Here is a 24,464-nt window from a genome sequence, read left to right on the forward strand (position 1 = left end):
TAGGTAGTTGAGGCTGGCCTGGAGCTCACTGTGTAGCCCAGGCTGATCTTGAACTCGTGGCGATACTCCTGCCTCAGCCTCCTTAGTGCTGGGATTCAGGCTACCACCCTGGCTAGAAAAACATGTTGAAGTAGTTTTTTAGTGGGTCCCCTTTCCAGAGGTGATCAGTTAATTGTGTTGGGGCTTCCCCTGTCCCCACTGATGGGTGCAAAATCTTCTCAGTTTACCCACGGGACGCCTGAGGCAGGGAGCAAGGGCCAGTCTACGGAGGCGTGCAGGTGCAGGGCTTGTTGTCAGGCCCAGAGGTCCACAGAAGGTTTGGAGCCAGGAAGTGACGTAGAGTCACTAAAGGAAGTTGGAGTAGCAAGGAGCACCATTCCTTCCACCTGCATGTGTGTGCCTGCACGCAGGACTCCTTCCCTCCCTCAGCTGAGCTGAAGTGTCCCTGTCAGTGTCCCAGCTCAGGCCCTCCTCGACTGGGGGTGCCTGCCCCCCTGTACCCATTGCCTTACTATCCACATCTTGGTCCTTAGCATGATCTGTTGGTGTTTTGTCAGTACTGGCTGTCTTGTGTCCCTCGTCTGCATGACAGACTTCTTGTTTGTTATTTATAGAGCTCACTATGTAGTCCAGGCCATTGAACTGGTTGTGTAGCTGAGGCTGTCTTGAATCACCATCCTCCTGCCTCAGCCTCTCAAGTGCTGGGATCCCAGGTGTGTGCCACCATGCCTGGTTCACACTGCGTACTTTCTGAAGGCAGGGACCTCTTCTTCCCCTGTCTCCCCAGCAGCTTGGTACCTAGGAGCTGAAAACCAATGGCCACGAAACGTGTGGAGTGAGTAAACAGGGCCTCCACGAGCAGGTGGTGTGTGGTGCCCCAAGACCCCTGCTTCGCTCCACTCTGCTTGGCCTGTCCAAGGCTGGCCACTCACTTCAAGTGCTGCCCTACTTCCTTCCGTTAGGGCCTAAGGCCCGCTTCTGCTGGGCCTGTCTAACCCTGGCCTGCACCTTGGTGGCTTGGCCGTTCCTGTCCGCTTCCTCCCTGAGGACTCTGGAGCGCATACAGCTTCCTGCGATCCCCCGCCGTGTCTTCGGTCTCACACTGGCCTGTCTAGCCCCACTGTCACCCCGGCAGTCTGGGCAGACCCTGTCTCCAGTCCTGCTGGCTCTCGGGGCTGATCTTTTCTTGATCTCTTCTGACTGGTAGGGAGAGTCCTGGCTCTTCTTTTCCCTCCTGACTCTGGACGCGACGCTGGTCATTCTCGTCCTGCTGATGGACTCTCAGACCATCGCGTGAGTTGTCCCTTTCTCCAAACGCGCTTCCTCTCCCGTGCTCTAGGACAGGGGTGGCCACAGCCCACTGAGACCTCAGGGTCTTGTGGGGACCCCATTTTTGTAGCCTTACCCCGGGGCTGCGGTGGACGTGCCATCAGTTCCCTGTGCCCCACAGTGTACCCTCAAACCTCAGAGGCACCCCTGTCTCCTGGGCTCTGGGAGGCTGTGCGATTCTGGCGAGGTCTACCACTGAGGGCGCACCTGCCCCCCGGGAGGGCTGGCGGGTCCCCAACAGTCTTAGAGGAGGACTCAGTGTTAGGGCTGTTGCTGCAGCCACTAGGGCCTTCCTGGGGCTTCCTCTCGTTCCCAGCTGGGCTGGCGCCCCTCCTGATTGGCTCAGATCTGTGTGCTATCAGAAAGTAAGCAAGACAGCGACAGTAAAATTAACAGAACAAACCGAAACCCTGAAAGAGCAAACTTGGAAGTGGGACTCACGTCTTACGAATAATTTAATTTAATTGTGATCCCTTTGGTTAAGCTTAAGGTTACTGTCAGTTATCTCTTTAAAGGACAAAAAGCTTATTGAAAGAAAAAAATAGAAGGCGGAATCAGGTAACACTTCGGGGAATCGGGGCATACTTTACTCTTATTAAAGTCACTTAAGGTTATAATTAAAAGGAACATCTTTGAATTAATTTTTATATATAAGTATTTACCTAAAATAACCCTATAGAAAGGCACGTTTCTTCACAAGTGAACTGACTCAGTGCCCCGGAACCCCAACAAGTAGATGCTGTGGTTCTCCCCATCTTATTGACGAGGAAACTAAGGCAGAAAGAGGCTGTCTTAGTTACTTCTTGTTGCTGAGACAAAACACCTTACAAGTGAAAAGAGGAAAGGTTTATTTGGCTCACATTTTGTGGTGGGTTCAGTTCATAATCAGCTGGCTCCAAGGCAGCGTGGCATCGCAGAGCAGAAACAGTCCATAGCAAAGCAAGACAGGCAGAAGACAGCAAGCAGCAAGTGCCGAGGGACAGGAGACCAGAGGCCCTCCTTCTGTTCCCTCTATCTTAAACAGGCTACTCACCCTTAGGGTGGATGGTACTCACACTCAGGGTGGGGGGCCCTTAATCCTACTCAGAATTAGGCCAGAACAGCCAGTGGACTAATTCAGTAGTCACATATCCTCCGTTCCAGCATCATACACTCTAGACCCAGCCTGAAAAGCCCATCTGTTACTGCATGGAGCTTTGGGAGGACAGCTAAACATAAGCCATAACAGGCCCAAACCACTTTTCCAGGTGTGCATGGCTGATGGGTGGGAGCACCAGGAAATGTGCCATCCATACCAGCTGTGGAATCCTCACTCCCAAGTGGCATTCTTAGGTCTGGGGTTGCTAGTGTCTGGGGACACTTGGTCTCAGCATGATCTGTGGGGACTGGTGTATTGACACCCAGTGGGGAGAGGACTGAATCTCAGAGCTCCTTTGGAAAGGGCTTTTTTGGGGTTGGGGGGTTGTTCCTCACACATACTGACATTTGCACACCTCCAGCAGGCCAGGCAGAGGGCTGTGCTGCTGTCCGAGGGTCCAGCCTGCTGTGAGAGCCCAGCTGTGTGCTCGTAGGGAGCACCGGTAGATGTGTGTGGAGCTGGCCTGCAAGCCCAGTTGGTGCACACCCACAGGATGAAGTCTCCTGTGGAGCACCTCTTTCTTGGAGGAAACATATGGCCCGGCAGAGCAAGGAGCAGGGAAGTCGGATGTCGCTGCCAGAGTTTGGTTTGTCTCCTTGCTGTTCCCTTCCATGCGCACGTGTAAGCAGGAGAGGGGTTCCTGATACTCCCACTGCGTCCTCAGGAGCTGGTCAGCCTGTGAGGGCGTCAGAGCTTCTTCCTGCAAGTGGGATCTGGTGATGGTTGACGTACAAAGTAGGAGCTTTTCTCTGCTGCTGCTACCTTTGGCTCATACCAGGACTTAATAGTGCTCTAAGCACTGCCAGAGGTATCCTGTGTCACAGCTCTACAGCATCTCTGAGGGGCAGGCGTTGCTTGAGATTGGCCGGCAGAACACAGTTACCTGTAGCTGGGAGCTCTGTTATCTACCTGTGGGTCCAGTGTCCCTGGACTGTATCAGTGACTCAGCCGCCGGGAGTTGCAAAGACAGATCAGAGCTGGCAGTTCTTAAAAAGAGAGACCTTGGCCTGGCAGTGTAGTTCAGCGCTTGCTTAGTATGTACAAGGCCCTGGGTTTCATTCGCAGTACAGTGCCAAAAAAAAAGATCTGAGAAGGAGTATCCATATTTTGTCATTTAGGTGTCAGTAGTTAAATAGTACTGTTTTCTATTTTGACAAGAGCATGCGAGCTTCTGGGAAATCCAGTCCCGCCTTTGAATGCCTCCTGCTGCACTGGGCCGGTTCCCTGAGGAAGTAATTGTGTTTTCCGGGATGCCTCCTCACCTGGTGACAGGTGTTCCTAGCTGTTGGCCCACTGCTTTAGTTGTAACTGTGTCATGTCCTGAGATTAAATGCTAAGTTTGGCACAGATGTGAAGCTGGTGTGTATAACTGATTCGTTCAAAATCATGTGTGCACTTTTAAGGATTCTTGCTGCGTCAGCTGCTGTGTGAAACCCTTCCTGTGCAGGTCCTTTAGATCAGGGTTGTTTCCATTCTGCAGATGAGGACATGGAGGCTAAGAAGTTGAGTCACTTGACCAAACTTGCACAGCTGTGCAAACTCTGGGGTTGCCTCCCTGCGTTCTTAAGGACCTCTTGTGCTTAGTGAGACACTTTGCTATTATCTGTGGATAGGCGGAACGTACTGGGAAGGCTACCACTGTATCTGCATTACAATTAACATTAGCATTATAAATTAGACATTTGAGATTTTGTTGGTATATCTGGGAATGAAACTAAAACAAATACAGAGCACCTCTCAGCATATTTTGAGTGATTCCCGGAGTTTTCTGGAGCCAGTCACACAGCCAGGGCCCAGTACTTTTCCTCTACTTGGCCCGACTGGCACAGCCTCAGCCCATTCTGGAGGGGTTGCGCCCCCTGCTGGTCTTGTGACTTTGCACTCAGCAGCGTTTATGTTCTGCATATTTCTTCTCAGAGAGTCTGTTTTTACTGCTCTTAAGAGATTATTATCTGGGAGAGAAGAAAATTAATAGATTTGATTACTTCTTAGAGATGTTAACTTGTATTTATTGTATTGTGGATTTTTTTTTAACAGTCACACTGAGGAGAAGACTCAGTGGGAACATCCGAAGACTGGAAAAAGGAAACGAGTAGCAGGAGGTTTGTATGTCATGGGCTTGGGGAAAGACTGTTGTTTGAAGCGTTAATGGGATCAGGAAGATGTCACAGGCGGGCGAGGAGGCAGGTCAGGCGTCATCCTGGGAAGGCTCCCTGGTGGGGACACAGCAAGGAACCTGACTCTTGCTCCGAGGAAACGGGAATTTGGCAGAAGGAAGCTATAAGATCTTGGGGTGGAGGAAGATGATTTCTTACTGGTCTTAAACAAAAACTATAAAAATAATTGGGGCCTTTGACTCACAGTTTATTAGGTTTCCCTGCAGTCGCACGCACTGTTTGTAATATTGCTCTTGGTTTATTTATACCATGGCATTAAGTATATCAGTATTTTATAGAAGTCCATAAAGAGCAGCATGACTTCTAGGTGCCTCTCAGCATTTAGTGTGCAGCCCATGGAATGCATATGTAAGAATGCAGAAAGCAAAAGTATAGGAAGATCTGCCCTTAAGGGGTTTAGAGTCTAGTGGAAGAGACAACAGGTACACATGAAAAATAATGACAGTGCTCTGCAGTGCGGCCCCACAGGTCAGTGGATGAGTGGTGCTGGGTGCCTACTGTGCCCTTGGATATGGTCTGTGAGCTCGTTCAGGGGAGAGTTTACACTGACTGAAGCAATGAGCAAGGTTCCCAGTGTAAGGAGGAGCCCAGCGGAAGATTTAAGAACTATCAAGAACAAGGCTGGGCATGAAGGCACATGCCTACAGTCTCAGCTCTCTAGAAGACTGAGGCAGGAGGACCCTAAATTTTAGCCGAACCTGAGCAACTTAGCTTAGACCTTGTCTCGGGTTCATTTCCCAGCACCACTCCCCCCTTGAGAAAAGAACGATAGAGTTTTCATTAAAGCAAGAGGCAGAAACGCATCCATGTGGAAGCAGAGGATCTACTGGGACTGTCACAGTTGGAATGGTGGCTGGAGTGAGCTGGAGAAGCGCAGCTGGTCGGGGGGGAGGGGCTGCGGGGGCGCCACTCACTCGTCACACACAGCCCTGTCTGTCCTTCTGTCTTTCAGATTTGCCGTACGGATGGGAGCAAGAAACGGATGAGAACGGACAGGTGTTTTTTGTTGAGTAAGTGTCGCATGGGAACTGTTCTTGGCCATTTTGCTGTTTGGTAGGAATTTGTAATTATAGAAGTAATACGTACGGACTGCATTCACCCGTGAGGGAGTGTGTCTAATCTCACCAGCAGGAGTAACTACTTTCAATGGAGTTTGCATTTGTTCTTCCAGTCTATTTTGTTCCTCACTCTGGCGCCCAGTCTATTTCCTCTGCACACATTTCCTTAACTTAGAAAATGTTCCATGTAAATGGTTTAATAAGTTTTTTTTCCACATAATATTTTCTGAGCCTTTTTTCATGTCATTCCTTGTTTTTAAGAAGGTGATATTTAATGGCTCTAGCATATTCTTTTGCCCAGATGTACCATAATTTATCATATTGCCTGTTGGCCTTTGGTGCTGTTAAATTTCTGTTATTGAGAATCAATATTGTAAATACTTTTCTGAACGTCATTGTCTGTAACACTTTTCCACATCTCTGGTTCTATCTTTAGAATAAATTCCAGCAACAAACTGCTGTCGTGACCACGGTCTAGCATACTGCAGGGGCCAGGCAGTCTCCTCCTCTTGCATTTGTACTTTAGTGTCTGTACCCCTAACTACTTCAGTTAAGCATGAGTGATTCTTGACTTTCAGTGTTTAACTCATAAAGTTGAGTATTTCACACAGTTAATATTGATTGGTGTTCGAAGTTGATTTAAGCAGGAATTTAAAAAATTTTTGTTTCGGGCTGGGGATTTAGCTCAGTGGTACAGTGCCTGCCTGGCAAGTGCGAGGTCATGAGTTTGATTCCTGGTACCGGGAAAAAAAGCAGAAAAAAATTTTTTTTTTGTTTTTGTGGGGTTGAACCCAAGGCCTTGTGCATGCAAGGCATGTAAGTGATCTGTTTCTGAGCTGTACACCTAGTTCATGTTATTATTATTTTTAATGTAAAACTATTTATGTAACATAAGTACTTTTTTTTTTAACATTTCCTTGAAGCATACCAAGGCCTGCTCTTCAAATGTGGACCTGCCACATGGATTTTGGCATGGTCTTCCTTCCCCAAGCAGAATTCTGCAATGGCAGCTACAGTTTCTCTTTTCACTTTCTTTATAGTTGAGCAAAAACTTAGCATTTTGAAGCATTTGAATGCTTTGTGTTTTCTGTCATTTTATGGCTTTTGTCTATCATTTTTACTGTACTTTTTTTTTTTTTGGTTTTTCTCCGGTACCGGGAACCGAACTCACAACGTTGCACTTGCCAGGCAGGCGCTTTGCCGCTGAGCTAAATCCCCAGCCCCTAGTGTACTTGATTGAACCAAACCTTTTTTTTTTTTTTTCGAGACAGAGTCTCACTATGTAGTCCTTGTTGGCTTTCAGCTCACTCTGTGTCCAAACTGGCCTCACACTGGTGATTCTCCTGCCTCAGTCTCCCCAGTGCTGGAGTTACAGGCATGCACCACTATGCCAGGCTTCAGTCAGAATGTTTTTTAGTTACTTGCCTTCAAGATTCTTTAAAGCATTTAGCCAGATGTTATAGACATGGTGACATTTTATTTTCATCTCACATGTTATGAGTTGGTGTAGTAATAGTCCATTAAATAATGTGTTTACCGTAGCAAGATCAAAATTTATACTTGCAGGTTTGTGTGTGGCAAGTAGGTCAAGATTTGGTTCATAGGCATGTCCGAGCCGCCATAGACAGCCCTGGAAAGGGACCCTGTCTGGCAAGCCAGGCAGACAGGACGTTTGTTGTTGCCTATTACTTTGTTAGAAAGCTTTTCCCTCCCACGTGTATAAAAGTCTTTCTCCTCAACAAATTAAGGCTGTTAGCCCTTTCATTATGTGTCGCAAGTGTGTTTTTCCCAAGGTTTTTAAAACTTTGTTGAGTTTTTAAACACCAGCTGTAGGAATGCTTAAATTTTGTGTAGCCAAGCCAGTCTTCTCCTGGGTCATCCCTGCCTTTGTACGCATTCTGGGACAGTTGTTCCCTGAAATGGTCATTGGCCCAGAGCATTGGTTCCCAGGTGTGGGACCTGTGGGTCTGATTAAAAAGAAGGTTGGATTCTTCCTGGGTCTTCATATTTGTACAGTGTTGAGTATAGATTTTGATATAATTTTATGCATAGCAAAAAAAATTTTAAAATCAAAATCTCATATATTGCATAGTTCTTAATAGTTTCTAAGACATTTTTATGATATTTTGTGGTCTTCCTTTGTCCCAAACCTGCCGTGGTAGATCACAGGATCTGCATTAGAAATACCACAGTCCAGCCTGGGAGGGCCTAGTAACCTGTGCTTCTTCAAGTCCTGGGGATTCTGTGCATGCTCGTTTGTGAGCTCCTGGTTTACTCTGGAGAGGGGAGTTTGACTTTTCCGTACTAGACCAGAGAATGTGTTGGCGGGCTTTGGATCATGTGGGGTGTCTTGTAGTTTTTCAGCTCTCCTATAAGCAGCTATAGACTACATAATAACAACTGGCATTGCTGAGCCCCAGTAATGCTGAATTTACAAAAACAAGCCGTGGGCCAGAGTTGACGCATGGGTTAGAGTTTGCTAACTGCTGATCTCATCCAGAAGAATGCGCAAGGGCTTTGGCAGTGGGATATCACGTGGTTCCCCTGGCTGGGCTTCTCAGTTCTCTGAGTATCGCTGGTGTGCTGATGGTAGAGGGGCACTACAGCCAGTTTCAAGCTGTGTGTACGGAGGTGAAGCACTGAGGTGCTGGGGAGAGACGTGCACACTTGGCTGTTGTGAGCCTGCCTGAGCCGGCTCCAGTGCAGCACTGCTCTGTCATCTGCTGATAGCCCTGGGTCGCAGTGCTTATCTGGCAGGCTGTGGGTCTGATTAAAAAAAAGGTTGGATTATTCCTGGGTCTTTGTGTTTGTACAGTGTTGAGTATAGGCTTTGGATATAATTTTATGCATAACAAAAAAAATTTAAAGTCAAAATCTCATATATTCTTGCATAGTTCTTAATAGTTTCTAAGATATTTTTATGATATTTTGAGGTCTTCCTTTGTCCCAAATCTCAAAATTATGCTTAAAATGCAAGAAATAAATTCTGTCGTAAGGAATAACCTAAACATCTCCATGTACCAGTACATCTTAATGTTGTTTCTATGAGTTTCAGATCAATTCCAAATCAAAAGTAGATTACGTACAGGAGGTTTAGGTATTGTCTTAAAATGGACATCATTAGAATTTTATTTGTTTGTCAGTTTCATATGTACTATTAGCACGTTCACAATGGAGTCATAATTTGTATGTTGAGCTGCTGGCTGGCTCTGACCAGCGAGTGGTACATGTGTGACGGTTCCATACTGCCTGATGGGACAGCCATGCATGTACCACCTGTGGTTCAAGTTGGTGGGAACGTGTTAAGACCTACCATTTGGAGTTTTCACTTATCTACTGGTCTTTTTAGGCCCTTGCATAGGATGAAGAGATATAATCACAAGCTACTGCAAAGAGTGGCTGACAGATCTTAGGCCACATTTACATGAATTAAGTAAAAGCCCAGGGCATTCTCTCGAAGACTTCTTTGAGATTCAACAATACAGGTGGTGGTTATTGCACATTATAGCACATTTTACAGGCAGCTCTGATGGAAAGGCTTTGATGAGTATCTTTCCAGGCAGGAATGTAATCCTTCTGGAGGCCAGAAGATAGATTAAATGGCCCAGGTTCTTTTCAGGTTTAAGAATAAGCCTCCTTGTAAATGAGTAATGAGGTTTGCCTAAACTGTAAGATTATCTTGTATTTATAACTGCTGCTGTTCACTGCTTTCTCCTTTCCTTTGCAGCCACATAAATAAAAGAACCACGTACTTGGACCCAAGATTGGCCTTTACTGTGGATGACAATCCGACCAAGCCACCCACCAGGCAGAGATACGACAGCAGCACCACGGCCATGGACATCCTGCAGGGTCGGGACTTCACGGGCAAAGTGGTCGTGGTCACTGGGGCTAATTCAGGAATAGGTAGGCTGCGAGCTTGCTGCTGTTCTATTTATTTAGTTTTTGAAATTCACTTAAATGTAATTATGATGAAACCTTTCTTATAGTGGTTCTCTAATTTGAAAGTATGTTTATGACCTTTTCAGCTATTATTTTATTAAAATCATGGCCTCACTTTAAAGCAGTGTCGTCATGGCAGGCAATGTAGGGGCGACCTTGAAATCAGAACTGAAAACTCAGCACAAGCCTGGCTACTTTGGTATTGAAGCATTAGACACCAGGCTCTGGCTAAGTGTTTTGACTTGGTTTGTGTGAGATATGGACATATTCCAATTACCTGGGTTATCCAAAGCAAGATTGATTGGTAATGGGATACGGGGAGCAACACATCATGACTTTGGAACCAAGGATACTGCAGGTTTCGACTGGTCACTGAGCGTATCATTTTGCACTGGGAACAGGATCTTATTTCTTCCTAAAACTGGAGGTTTCGTCCTTGTCTTAACCTCTGAATCAACCCTCCCACTGCCGGTGCCTAACCATGATGATCATCATGAGGAGTGGCTCAGGGTGGCCTCCTCCCTCAGCATCATGGGCTGCTGAAGCCAACCAGGTACCAGTGGCATCCATGTTTTTGGTAGGCGCTTACTTGTTCCGGTCCCTTTACATCAGTGTCAGAATCAGGAAGAACCAACTGCTCTGAGAAACCATACACATCTTTGGATTTGTTTACTGATTTAGAAAGTGGAGCTGCAGCTGGCAGGTCCTCTGTCTCACTCCTCCCCGCCCCCACAAGTCCCCCTCAGCGGCTTCTTTTCAGCTTTTCCTGCTCTCTCATTTCTCTGTCTTGACTCATTTTGAACCATTCCTCCTTGAGTCTCCACAAATATCCCCTGCCATCTTCAGGGCAAGCACAGGAGGTGAAAATACATCCTGTACAGATCAATTATTCTGTAGCATCGGGTCCACAGGCTCGCAGGCTGTATTTCCAGAGAGGAATTCTTCACTGCACTTGTCTGTGAAGGTAGAGAACAAATGGAATTCTTTCTTTTTCTCTTTTACTTGGAAGGAATTCATTTGAAGTCAACTCTTAAGACTTCATCCTGGGTGCATGGTATGTCCAGTCCAGTTTTCTCAATTTCTGTGACTGATTCTGTGTAAATCATCACTGATATAGGAACTGAAGACTTGATGTTAGAATTAGTGATTGAATTCTCATAGACCCAAGAGGCAATATGTTGTATTGCTTGTGCTGACTCCTTGTATGGCTTAGGATGTGGACCACAACAGTGTTGAAAACTTAAAGAAATAATAAGGATTTGAGGACTTCAGAGACATATCTTTGCTTTTATGTATGCAGTTAACTGGGAAATTAATAAGACAGTCTCATTCCCTGGGTCCTTTAGCTCATTTTCTTGGGTTGGCCGGCTATGTGATGACGGATGGTTTCCTGTGTAAGTGCTCAAGCTCTTCCATCTGGTGTTTGCAGACTTTTGAATGTGACCAGTGTGCTTGCAGAGCTCTGCGGCATGAGGCTTTGGACCTTGTAATGCAGGACTCAGTCGGTTTAAAATATGGGAAAATCAGTGGACATTTCCTCAAGATAGAGATGAGATTCTGCAGCACGGAGGAGGAACAGGTTGTGGGACAGAACGGTCTTCAGACCTCTGAAGCAAAGCGGACGCCGTGTTCCTCATCCCAGCCCTGGCTTCCCCATGAGGATTCTTCCTTCCTGTGTCCGCAGGACATTTGGTGGATGCCACAGGGGCATTTGGTCCAGGCGCTGTGGCTGTGGAGAGGACTCGCCTTTGCTGTTCAGGTGCCCACAGCCCTTTGCCCAGCTCCCCGCGCCCTCAGAAACTCCGCCCACCTCCTCCACCCTGGGAATTGTGAATCTAGTTGAATACTGAAGATTTTTATTTTAAATTTTTGAAATAATACGCTGTGAATTCTAGGCAGTCAAATACCTGCAAATCGCTTTTCCTCCGCCACAGTGGTATCGGGCTTGAAGAAAGAAGAGGCTGAGGATAGATAGGCACTTGGCTTTTCGTCCTAACTCAGCTGGCTTTTGTGTCATGCCTGGCTGCCTCAGAATGTGCCCTTGCCCAAGTAGGCTGTGCCTTCTAGATAAAGTCCTTCCTCCAACGAAGTTGTGCTATTGCATTCACTACCTTATTTCTGCCTATTTCAAATGAAACAGCTGAATTCAGGGTGGATTGCACATCTTCGTTTCCTGGGCTTCTGGGGCACTTAGCAGTCACCTTCTATCAAATCTTCAGTGGCGTTTTTGGTAACCTTTTCCTTTGGCCACACAAAGGGGCCCTGTTCTGTCTGTCAGTGGTTGAATGTGTTGCCTGTGGTCCCTTGGTCTCTCTGAAGCAGACTGGGCTGGAGTAGAACCTAACAGTGTTCCGTTTGTGAGCGGTGACTTCATATCTAAAAACATAGCTGATTTTCCTTACAAGGGCTGCTTTGCAAGTGTGATATTCCCAGTAGTTCCTTTAAAAAAAATTGTCCCCACAAGGTGCTGCTTTGTTGGAATACTGGAATTGTCACTGGGGAGGTCCCCGGTGTGCATGGGAACATCGCTCCCTTGATGGACCGCAGGGTGGTGACGGGGCCCTGCCCACATCGAAATGGTCTCTTAGCAGATTTTGTCATGTCAGCATCTTCCTCTCCCTGGTAGTAAGTGATACACAAAGCATTGTTATTATTTATTTTAGGTTTTTGAGAGGGTCTCCTTACGTAGTTCAGGCTGGCCTTGGATGCAGTTATGTAGCCCAGGCTGGTCTTGAGCTCTGGCCACCCCCTTGTTTCAGCCTCCCACGTGCTGGGATTATAGTCGTGCGCCACCACACCCAGCTCTATCTTGAGTTTTTTTGTTTGATGTTACTAAGGCGGTTGGAGAGATTCTTACTTAGTTCAACTCAAAAAGACCAGGATGATTGTAGAAGAGAGAAGGATTTGGGGAAAATGGCAAGAGCACTATGGGTTCCTGAAATCCTTGTTTTTACAGTTGTTTTGTACCTGGATTTTACCTTTATTGTCTGAACTCCGTTGTCCAGGTTGCGGGTGGGCAAAGCACAGACCTTGGGCTAATGTTGACTTGCTGCCGGATTTCGTAAGTAAAATTTTATTGGAAAACAGCCATGCCCCTTTACTGCATCACCAGCAGTGTTGAATAATGACAGCAGAGATCATACGGCCCACACAACCTAAAGTATTGCTCTCTGACCCTTTATAGAGAAAGCCTGCCAACTCCTCTATTAGAGGGGCTGGTAAAACCACCCCCACACTCTAAATTGCCCACAATTTAGAGGAGATCTGTATACTTTGGTTGCCCCGGGCCACAGGGAGATTGTGGCAGTGCATCGTGTACAGCTGTTGGGATGTGCTGCCAACAGTCCACATCCCTGGCCACCATCTCTCCCCGTGTTAGGGAGTTGCAGGGATTGGAATGTTTTCTCCTTCGAAACTAACACTCTTCTCTCCTTGACCTTTGTTTGACCAGCTTTCTGAACCCGAAGAACTTTGTAGATTGAAAGCTGTAGCTTGTGGACCTCTCAGTGGAGATCAGCATCTCAGTATCCAGGGGGAAGCCTTCTCTTCACCCAGAGCTTCTGCTAGCGATCAAGAGGCCCGGAGCCCCCGCCCTGACCGCTTCCCGTAGACACGAGGGAGGAGTCGTGCTGTTGGGCGGCAGCATAGACTGAGCAGGAGGGGCAGGTGTTCATGGCTCTGGAGTTAGCAGCGCGGTGGTTCTGATTTCATAGAATTGAACAGAAATGGCTTCGACACTGTGATGACTACATACAAATATTGGAAAGTCTCTGGAAGTTTTTTAGGCTAGGAAATTTCCCACTGACAAAGGGCCCATGGCTTATTTTCTACACACATCCTGTCACTTGAGCTCATTTGCTGATAGTCTCTCTGAGTGTAACAAGTGCAGGCTGACTGTGCTCATCAGAGGTGGATCCCAGTGAGGCGTTTGCAAACACCTGGACGTGGGCCAGCAGCTCTTATTGGTGGCACATACAAAAACCTGTGCAGAGCCGGGTGTGGTGGTGCACACCTGTAATCCCAGCCCTCAGGCTGAGGCAGGAGGATTGCTATAAGTTCCAGGCCAGCCTGGGCTACATGGTGAGTTCAAGTCCAGCCTGAACTGCATAATGAGACCGTGTCTCAAAGAACCAAAAGAAAAAACAAAACAAAACACCTATACAGATGGATGACGAGAGTAGGCAGATTTAAAATTGAAACCATTTTGTGAAGCTGGGGTTTTGTTAAACATACACTAAGAAACTATTAACAAATATCAGCAAATTAGATATTTTCACTCTAGTGTTCAGTGGCAGTGATGGGACTTTGTCGTTTTTTTTTTTTCTTTCAGTACCAGGAATCGAACTCACGACCTTGAGCTTGCCAGGCAGGTGCTGTGCCGCTGAGCTAAATCCCCAGCCCCGACTTTCTCCTTATTCTAGTCTTAAGCCAGTAGCAGCTAAAGTTTGACTTTTAAAATCCTTTCAGATTTGAGTCAAGGTGAAAAGTTCCTTTCACTTTTTGAACCTGTGTAATGTTGGGCTGTATCAAATGTTGTGGCTTTAAATCTGAAATAGCCTGGCCTGGTCTTGAGTTTTGAGCCAGAGAAGCCGCTAACAAAAACAAAGCTCCTTTCTCTCCCCCGGAACAAATACAAGCTGGCCACCTTGGTTCTGGTATAGACCACTGAAATGTATTTTAGGACGGATGGTTTAACTTCCTACTGGAATTTAGGTTATGTAGTCACCTCCTTAAGGTTTATGGTGGAGATTTCCCTGCACACTCTTAATCAAAGTTACACCCTCTGTGATACACAATCACATGCCCAAGCTGTCACAGTCACCCCTAAACTTGTTCTTGATATAAAATGAAGGTGTCAGATTCTCTTGCAGATGATCTTTCCAGATTAGTGTATTTCTGTGTAATTGCTGTACAGTGGTACCTCAGTTCACGGACTTAATTTGTTCTACGATTTTGGCAAAGATGGCCATGTCTGTGTTTGTGTGGGAAAGACAGCCGTGGTTGTGTTCGTCACCGATGCAGGGTTTGCAGACAAAAGCTAACTTCTGCCAAACGCTTCTGTTTGTAAACCAAATTGTTTGCAAACAAAATCATTGGTGAACTGCGGCACCACTGTATGATTATGTCTTAGCATAGAGGCCGCGCCTCTAAAAATGTGAGGTTTTATTCCTAAATTATGTCGTACAGCTACAGTATAAAGTGTAATTGCCGTATTTTCATCTTACAAATCACCACTGTGATGCATTCATATGTGGTGTAAATTCTACCAGTTCTTTAGGAAAATTAGTTTTTCTTCATATAGGGCATCATTCATTTTTAAGACTTTAAATCCCCGCTTTCCCATGGTGGGCTATATCAGCTTCCTTCATCCCACCAGGTCCCTGTTTTCTTTTCTATTCCTAAATTTTGTCCTCAGGCCTACACTGTGCTATTGACCTTTTCTCTAGTTATTCTAAAAGGTCCCATAAATCCAAGCCCATAAGCTAAGTTACACTTAGTCACTTTCTTGGGTGAAATATACTCAGGTGAAGTCATTGCACTTGGGACCCTGAAATGCCTGGTTGGTTTCTTTTCCCATTGTTGACAGGACTTAAACTACTGGGATCTTAGTATTTATCTTCTTTTTAAGAACCTGGTGCTCATTAAGTGGAGGAAGAAATTCTGAAATAACCTAATGGCCTTTTGGGAATTAATTAAAAACTTTTATGACAACTGTTCTCCTCCTCTAAATATACCCATATAAGTAAAAATGAAATAATTTCATTCTGAGAAACTGTTGGATTTTTTTTTTTGATAATATGTGGAAAAGTTCTAGAATGGCCTTACATAAAAATTGAGAATTAGTACCTTATGGATCAAACAATCATTTTATATTAAATATTCTTAGATGTTGTGCGTATGGGACTCCTATGATCATAGTATTTGGGAAGCTTAATATTTAAAGGCAGAGACTAATTTAAAGCTCTCTGATGATTTGATAATCCTGTGTGAGGAACTGATAATAGGTTTGTAGACATAGCTCACACCTGGTGTGTGCGCCCACGCACACCCCTTGAGTGCTGTACTGGTCTGGTTAAACCTCAAGGGTAGCTTTTCATCCTGCGGTGTTACCACTGGAATTTTACAACTGCATGCTAGTCTGGATTTTACCTTTCTAAAGACAGTATGATAAAAGAGACTTGTTCAAGCTGTGCAATGACAAAATGGTTCAAACTTAATTTAAGGAGAATGTTTAAAACTGATCTAGTTGACATTTTGTGATGTTGTGTAAAATTTGAAAATCTGGAAATTGTTTACTTAAAAGTACAAATAAAATAATTTCATTATTTTGCTTGTATATAATACAGTGACAGTAAGACTTGTAATGACAGTATTGCACCTATTTTCTGTAATTAACCTAAAAGCAGAAATGTGTGTGTGTGTGTGTGTGTGTGTGTGTGTGTGTCTGTGTGTGTGTGTGTAATATATATATTTTCCACTAGAGGGCTCTGGTGCTCTTTGATACAATTAAACAAAAGAGGCAGCGGCTCAGTGTAGTTTTCTTCTTTGCAGCTGATTTTGCTTTCATTTCTGCGCCAAATAATGGCTTTTACTTCCCTAACATATCTTTTAGGTCCTGTACTTCCCAGTGATAGGGTTCAAGCTGAAGACTGTTACTAGCGCTGTTCGTTTCTTTCTTTTTTTTTAATGTGTGTGTGTTTGTTTTATTCGTATAAAATGCCAAGGATGAAGAGTTCCATGTAATAAAACGGTCCATTGTACTTAGGGCGCAGCTTGTTCTGCCAAATTACACAAGCGCTTGTTTTCATGACATTATTGGTTTCGAGCATGCTGACCTATCAATAACGTGTTTTTCTTTTTGTAAGTGAAACTTGTAATATTTAAACATTGATGCGTCTTTCAGGTCCATTTAGGATGCTTTAGTGACCTTTTATTTTTTCCTAAGAATAGAGAGTATCTCTTGCCTCTGCCACTAGCTTCACCTAGTGTTAAATGACATATTTTACATAGGTTGTTACTAGCGATACATTCATGTACTTTGGGCTCAGTGTGTTTGCTAAATAATAACCCATATTAAACCAAATATTTAATGTAAAGTAGCTAGCCACTGCCCTGCACATCGAGTCTGAGGATCCTTTTTCTTTTTGGTTCCATAACTAAAGTGGGGGCATCTTACTAATTGTGTTCTTCAGCTGTCAAACACCAATGTGGTCCACAAGAAGGTATGGTTTCAGTTTATAAACTGCTTATTTTCAGATTTTAAGTGGAGACAAAATGAATATACTGCAGTATGTACTTTTGCTTATATGATTCTTAGCATCTTTTTCTCTTTTGAAAACATGAGGGCCTGAAACTATTATGAATGTATACGTGTAACACTGCAAAGCTATTTCCCTAGAGCAAAGGTGTTTTGGTCACTCATACACAAATGTGTTCATTGTTTATCAAATAAATTGTTGAAAATAGATGGCTGTTTTGAGAGTTATTACAGATTTCATAATAAAAGAGGCACCAACCATGGAGAAGCCCGTGACGCCCCTAATTCCGTGATGCTCCCTGCAGGGATTTTGCAGCCGATGCCCCCTGCCTAGGTGTGAGTCCTTGACCCTGTCCGAAATGGTGAATCACATCAGGGTCAGTGGGAAGCCCTCCTTCTGTAGATGTCTTAAATTAAGGTGCTGATCAGCTGACCCAGACGCTTACTCCAGTGGAGTTTCTTGTCGAAATCATCTCCCTTTGCTTTCATCACTAACATCACATTGTGTGAGGTGCCACTTAGCTGCCCCTTAGCTCCGCGTGAACCCAGCTTGGTGGGATCCATAGGAAGTGTGGAGTTGTAGGCCATGCCTTGAATCTCATGGCCTCAGATGTTTCAGTGTTTGTTTACCAGGCTGTTTTTGGTGCTTTGTGTCCGGCTGACTGATGGATGGGTATGCTTGGTATTAGAAGTCCTATTTAGACAGAGCTGTCCCTTGAAGCACACCATGGTTCCTTGCTGGGCTCTGAAAGGCGACCCAAGCTGGGGCGCGTGCACAGAGGGGCGAGGTTGTGAGATTGGGGGATTCACCTTTCCAGGGTCTTCCCTGCTTCTCCCTAGATGCAGTGGGTGGTAGCAGGGCAGCCTTTTGTCTAAACCAATTGTTTTAGAAAGAAGAACAAAAGTGTCCCGGAAACTGAAGTTCAAGGTGCACATTTCTGTTTTTACCTCTCAAATGTACATGTGCTTTACTTAGTGTTTATTGATCATTAAGTTACATTGATAGCCCTTTAAAATTTAGGAGGATTCTGAACATACTTAATTGTTACCACAGATGCCTTGGGATGGTATCAAAACAAAAGAACAGAGATGTGAGGCAACTTTCCTCAGATCACACAGCCCTTGAGCTGCAGGACAAGAGCAGAGGACTTCTGTCTCCCACCTGGGCCCCTTTCCTGTTCCCGGAAATAATAGTAGATAGTCCTTACCGAACCCCTCTCAACACCTTCATTCCATCTGCTGACCTTGCGCTTGGAATCATTTATTCTAGCCAGCCTGTGAAGGCTGGCCATGGCACTGTAGTGGGGCTGAGGCAGATGCCATGTCTAAACCATGTGTTGGTCATGGGTGGAAGCATCATTTCTGTCTTTGTGGCATCCTCCTTCAGTGTTATGCGTGTGAACGGGTGTTGGAGAATTCAGGGGGCATGGAGCTAGCATTTGGCAAGCTTGTTATACCAAGTGTTATGCTACCTTAGCTTGACGTGTGTTCTCATTGAAGTCGTTATTTTCAAAATTAGTTTCTTATTATTATACATATATTCCCTGCAGAAAATTTAGAACATACAGATAAAAAAAAAAAACAAAACCCAAAATTCTTAGCAGCAAGAGCATCTATGATACTAAACTTGTTTCCCTTGCCTTCTTTCTTCTTGTGATTTTCTGTTCAGCTGTGGATCAGGAGGATCTTTCCTTGCCATTAAATATTCTACATCTTAAATGGTTGCATAGTACTCCATTATATGCATCCACCCATTCCCCCAGTGTGGCACATTTGGGTGGATTCCAACTTTTTAATAGCTACGGAATGGGGATGAACATTTAGCAATTAAATGCTTGTACCCATCTGTGACTATCCTATAGTTTTATTTGGTGAGTAAAACTTCTGAATCCATGGATTTGCTCCCGGACCTTCACATGTTGATTTGTTTATCAAACCACACCCCTTGGAATGTACCAGTTTGAATGCCCATTTGCCCTGCATCCTTGCTGGCCTTGGGAATTAGCTTTAAAAAAAAAAAAAAAGTAAATCTGCATGACTGTGCTTGTTAGTAAAATTGAGTAGCTTTTCATGTGTGGCCGTTTGTATTTATTCATTTACCTTTTCATTTTATATACATAACTATTGGATACATATGATTGGTGATGGATGGCTCATGCCATGCAGTATAATTTAATTTTCAGAATGTTCCTTTCTCTTAGAAGTTAATTTATCTCAAAGTGTGTATTACTTTAAGTACGTATTTAATCCTGTGATCAAGAGGAAATTCATAAAGAGGCTGGCGCAACTTCCCAGTTTGATTCACTGAAACCTTTCATGCATATGTCTTACCTGTTACACACGCTGCAGCTCATATCATGGTGCTGCTGCTCCTGGTCTGTGTGGGGGAAGGGAAGAAGCGCCCAGAAAGCTCAGACTTAGTCCTGGGCACCATAACTGTGATAGCCAGGCCCCTGGAGAACCTCATAAGCGGGACTTGATTCTCTTGGTTTTGCAGATTTTCCCTGGCTCCTCTGCTTGTGGCAGTCCCAGCACTTCAGAGCTTCCCTGTGCATTTTCCCTTGTGATGAGCCTTACCGTGTGTGGTGAAATGGTACAATGGCTGAAAATAGCTGTGCTGACAGAAGGGTAGCCGGTTGCTGGCTTGAAGGAGCAGGAGAGGATTGACCTAGTTTCGAAACCTGTGCTCACCACTTCCCATCCTTGTGACTGCGGCCAGGTGACTTTCCTGCTTTGGATTCTGGTGCCTGCCTGTGACACACGGATAATATTCCTGCTCTACAAACTGCTGAAGAGTGGAAGCTCCAGGTTGCCTAGGGCGTCATCTGCTCATCCTTGCGAGGCGTTTCTGCGATGGGAGTTGAGGGATTGAGTTACTTCTGAAATGAGTTTGGTATTTTCCAGTCTTCCTAGTTGTTGGAGCCTTAGAGGATTGCCATAATATCTGTGCATCTGTCTTCGCATGACGGTTCTACATGACCATTCTAGGCACTGGCTTGTCTTTGGAACACAAGGGAGGGTTTTAGATACTTTTTGATTGGAGGTCAGATACCTACTTCAACCAGAACAAAGAGAATAAGGTGAAAGGAGGGGCTGGGGATTTAGCTCAGCAGCAAAGCGCCTGCCTGGCAAGCGCAAGGTCAGAGTTTGGTTCCCGGTACCAGAGAAAAACTAAAACAAATTCTGATGACATACAGCAATGACAAGCTGAGATTCTAATCTCGCAAGGTCATGAGTTAAATAAATGGGAGCGAAAAAAAAAAAAAAAAAAAAAAAAAAAAAAAAAAAAAAAGGTGAAAGGAAAAAAAAGATGAGGTTATTTTTTATGTAGTCACGGTACAAAAACATTAAATGGGTAGGGGAAAAAGAAAGGAGAATTATTGAATCTGAAATAAATTTATCTCATGTATATATATGTGTATATATATATATATATATATATATATATATATATTTGGTTGTGGGGATCGTGCTTGCCAGGCAGGCGCTGTGCCACTGAGCTACATGCCCGGCCCATAGTCATACTTTTTACTGAGAGTTTAACATCAAAGAGCTTGTTTACTTCAGTTCATGATAGTTTATAGGAGTGACTGGTACATTAAATTTAAATGTCCCAACTTCTTGTCGCATTTCCCTGATCATACCCCAGAATGAGTCAGTATTTGAGCATAATTTTATCCTGTCTTACATCAGGTTGGCACTTTTCCTGGGGACTTCTTTCTATATAGCCGAAAGAGAACTGTACTATGAGACAGATAGTTGTTAACTTGTTATGTGACCTAAGAAAAATCACTTCGCTATTCTGAACTTTCCTCATTTTGTAAAGTCGAGAGTGTTTTTTTTTTTTTTTGTCGCTGTTTTGCATGGGTCAAATACTAGGGGCAGTGCAGCAGTGAAGACTATTTCATGAGTATAAGGTTGCTTACATTCGGGAAAAAATAACCTCAAGGTGTAGAAAAGAGAATCCTAGGGGGAGGGTTAGAGGTGGGAGAAGATGGAGGCAGTCATTTAATTCCTGAGTGTATGGAATGAAATAGGCATACTTGATACTTTGTGTTAGTACTGTCTACTGAGAGGTTCACAAAAAGAACCAGATGTCAGATAACAGGGTTGTGCGTAGCACAACTGATTTGGTGGTGATGACTAGAAAATTGTAACAGATACTGTCCTATCTAGAGCTGACAGGCTGTGATTCCAACCAGATACTCAGAAGCCCAGATGTGGTACGAAGGGATTCTCTGCAGAGGTGGCAGCTTCGCTGGGATGCAGTTGTGCAGGTTTTCATAGGTGGAAATGTTGATTCCTGGCCGTCTTTGACCTGCTCATGTCCCCACTTCTGGTCACAGTGCAGAGCTAAGTCAGATACAGATGCAGAATTCAGGTGTGAGCTGGGTACTGTTGGCCGATAGGACATCAGCAAAATTGCCAACCACACTTGATTCTGTTGATCTCACAAAGCAAAAGGAAGAAAATAATCCACTTCTTTCAAGTGAAGAAACTCTGCCACGTCAGGTGCCAAAGGCTGGAAGGAAGAACTCTCAGAATGTTTTGCATTGCTCAGTATAATGTCTCTGACTGTCTTCAGCTTTTCTGTGGGGCTGTGTTATAAGTCAGGCAGCCATGGTTTCTAAATTTGGCAGCTGAGTTTGAGAAGCTTCTATCAGTTGAGAGATCACCAGTGCGTTCCACATGGCATTAAAGAGGAAAAAAGGGGAAAAATACCATTACAACTTTATCTATTAGCAAAGGAAGTTTCAATTCTAAGTTCATGTACAGTTACCAGATTGAGTGTCTGACAAGGTGGAAAGTGCTGGAACAGATCCATCCAGGGAAACATCTCCATCAGGGAGTGGAGCCAGATTTTTGGCAAGGGATACCATTTTTCAGTCTGAAAAGCTGAGCTGGGAGTCGTCTGTGTGTTCAAGGGTCTTTTTCTCACCGAGCGTAGCAATCCCTTCTCTCTTTGACTCTGTCTCTGTCTCTCTGTCTCTGTCTCTCTCTGTCTTTCTCCCTCACCTGCTGGACTGATCAGAGAGGGACTTAACAGGAGGACAGTTGTGTTTGTGTGTCACCACATGGGGAGCACACGTGTGCATCTATCAGCTGTATGATCTTTCTGTGTTTATGTAGTTGTTGGGAAGATCTGTTGGTTTCCTGTGGCTGCTGTACTACTCTCTGCACATGTAATGGCTTAAAATAACACCAAGTTCTTCAGTTCTGAAGGTCACAGTCTGAGGTCTCCTTGAGTAGTCCATCCTCCCTCTACTCCCTCTTGGGAGGACCCTGTGATTACTTCAGGGCCACCTGGAAACCCAGGATAATGTCCCCATCATGACCTGCTTCATTTAATCACTTCTGCAGAATCCCTTTTGTCATGTCAGGAAACATTGCCAGGACATGGGCATCTCTGGAGGGAGAGACTTTACTTTTCCCAGGGCAGAAGGTGATGGAACTCTTCTGGTATTAGCATGAAAGATTCCTCTCTCTGCTTCTTCCCTTGCTGAATGGATCTTTGGGTGAGTGCTTTTGTTTCGAGAAACTCTGGCTCTCAGTGTTCTAAGCTTTGGGGAGCAGCCTCCAGTGTTACTGGTTTGATCTTATCTGCAGAAGGATAGTCTATACCACTGATGGCGAACCAATAGCATGCATGCTGCAGTGGGACCGTTTGCTATCATGGAGAGCTCTGAAAGGTTTGCCATCGCTGGGACTATACACATACTAGAAATTTCCACTGTGTTGCCTACTGCTGAGCCCCTGGGGATCGTGACAGTGATGGCCCTCTTGCTCACTTCCGGGCTTCCCACTCAACCTAGGGTGAAGGTAAAAGCTGTATCCAGCTCCCTGATATTTTGTGTGGTCCACACAGAAATAGCCTATCATGAGGTTTTCTGTTTGTTTTTTCTTGGATTACTTGCCAGCATGTTAACATCAGGATATTTAAAAATAAATCTAGATTTCTGACAGTCTTTTAAAAACAGAGGGTTAGTGCTATGGACTGAATGCTTGTGTCGTGCCCCCCCCACCATTCCTATGTTTATAATCTTAATCCCAATGTGAAGGCATTTGGAGATGAGGCATCGCAGGGGTGGTTAGGTCCTGAGGGTGGAGCTAGACTGGATGCATGCCTCCTACCCTGTAGGAGGAGGCTGGAGAGCGAGCTGGCTTTTTTCCTGCCAAGTGAAGATACAGTAAGAACTACAAGGAGGGCTTGCCCGGTGGATCCCACCAGCTACACTCTGCACCACCTGCGTCAGTCTCATAGTATAGAAGCTGACCAGTGCTGCCCGCTGCAGGCTACTTCCTTGCTGCTAGACTCGGGCTCCTTGTTCTGTAAATTCTGTAAATTCCTTCCTTGTTGAGCATCTCGGATGAGGGTTGTCAGAGGAGAGAGGAGGGCTGGTGCATCACCACAGATATGTCCTTTATGGAGTACTGGGTATGAGGTGCTAAGTCTTCAGTGTAGAAACAGATATGATCTCTGCTCTTAGGAAGGACCAAAGAAACCAAAATAATAACAGCTTGAGCTGTGTGCTTTTACAGTACATTTAAGTTGATTTGCTTTATAGTACAATGTGTGTGTGTGTGTGTGTGTGTATGTGTGTGTGTGTGAAAGAGAGAGAGAGAGAGAGTTTCCTGCATACATGCATGCCTCTGGGTAGTTTCTAATTATGTTAGTATTTTTCTATTTGCATTTAAAAGGCACTAGATACCAAGGCCTTTGCTTTTCATACTTGAGACGTCTGCGAATGACTCACCATATATGTTCTTATAAATTGAAGAGAACATTTACTGTCTTGACTGACACTTTTTCAGTTTTAGTCATGGAGTTTTCCTAGGCTTTAACTCCAGGTATGCATCCTCTGAGTCACTCTAAAGGGAAGCAGAGCCTGAGACAGGTCACCACCCACGTGAGCAGTGTGTCTGTCTGTGGTCAGGTATAATTGCTTACCCTGTAATGTATATTAATCACAGCTCCCTCGCTTGCTTTGTGCTAATAAGCATGCAGCCATATCATGCTTTCTTTTAAAGGTCATCTGGTATCTTGCCGTTCATGCTTACCCCGTGAATGGTTATATGCTCTCCCCATGTGTGTGGGACGTGAGCGGCAGGCTGACCCGCTGTGCTTTGTGGACGGGTTTCCTGTGCAGTCTTGCTGGTTTTCCTTTAGGTAGTAGGCTCTGTGCTTTCCTCTGAGCTGAGTTCCCCCTAGTTCTGGGCTCCTCTTTCCTCACACTGCTGATGGTACGGCTGAGCGGTGCTGATGCTGGTTATTAATCTGACAATATATACCAGGGAGGTTTTATAATTGCCGTAATTCTTCTTCGCTCCATGCCATTTCCCAGCCCCTCAAATGGTGTGGCAGCTGCGAAGTACAGTCCTGGAACGTGAGGTTGAGAATCGTAGCTTAAACTTACGATTTTACATCCCATCAAGCTGCAGGGAAATCAGTCATGTTTCTGGATCATATTAGGACCCACAGATTCCAAGCTAACTATTCATTACCTATTACATAGAAAGGAAAACTCAGCTAATTTAGGATGACTCCACGCTTGGGGAACACC

The 24,464-nt window shown here is 44.8% G+C and overlaps 1 protein-coding gene across 1 annotated transcript in view; it reads left to right on the forward strand.

The window, feature by feature from the left end:
* Wwox (WW domain containing oxidoreductase) overlaps positions 1-24,464 on the forward strand; it is a gene marked incomplete at its 5' end in the record, with an annotated part of 919,641 nt that overhangs the window by 3,484 nt on the left and 891,693 nt on the right. Inside the window, 3 exon segments of the mRNA XM_013507098.1 lie at positions 4,505-4,569; positions 5,597-5,654; positions 9,430-9,608. Coding sequence (XP_013362552.1) covers positions 4,505-4,569; positions 5,597-5,654; positions 9,430-9,608 — 302 coding nt within the window.

Source organism: Chinchilla lanigera, unplaced genomic scaffold, assembly GCF_000276665.1.
Source record: "Chinchilla lanigera isolate Chin_1 unplaced genomic scaffold, ChiLan1.0 scaffold00121, whole genome shotgun sequence".
In the NCBI taxonomy this organism is placed as follows: domain Eukaryota; kingdom Metazoa; phylum Chordata; class Mammalia; order Rodentia; family Chinchillidae; genus Chinchilla; species Chinchilla lanigera.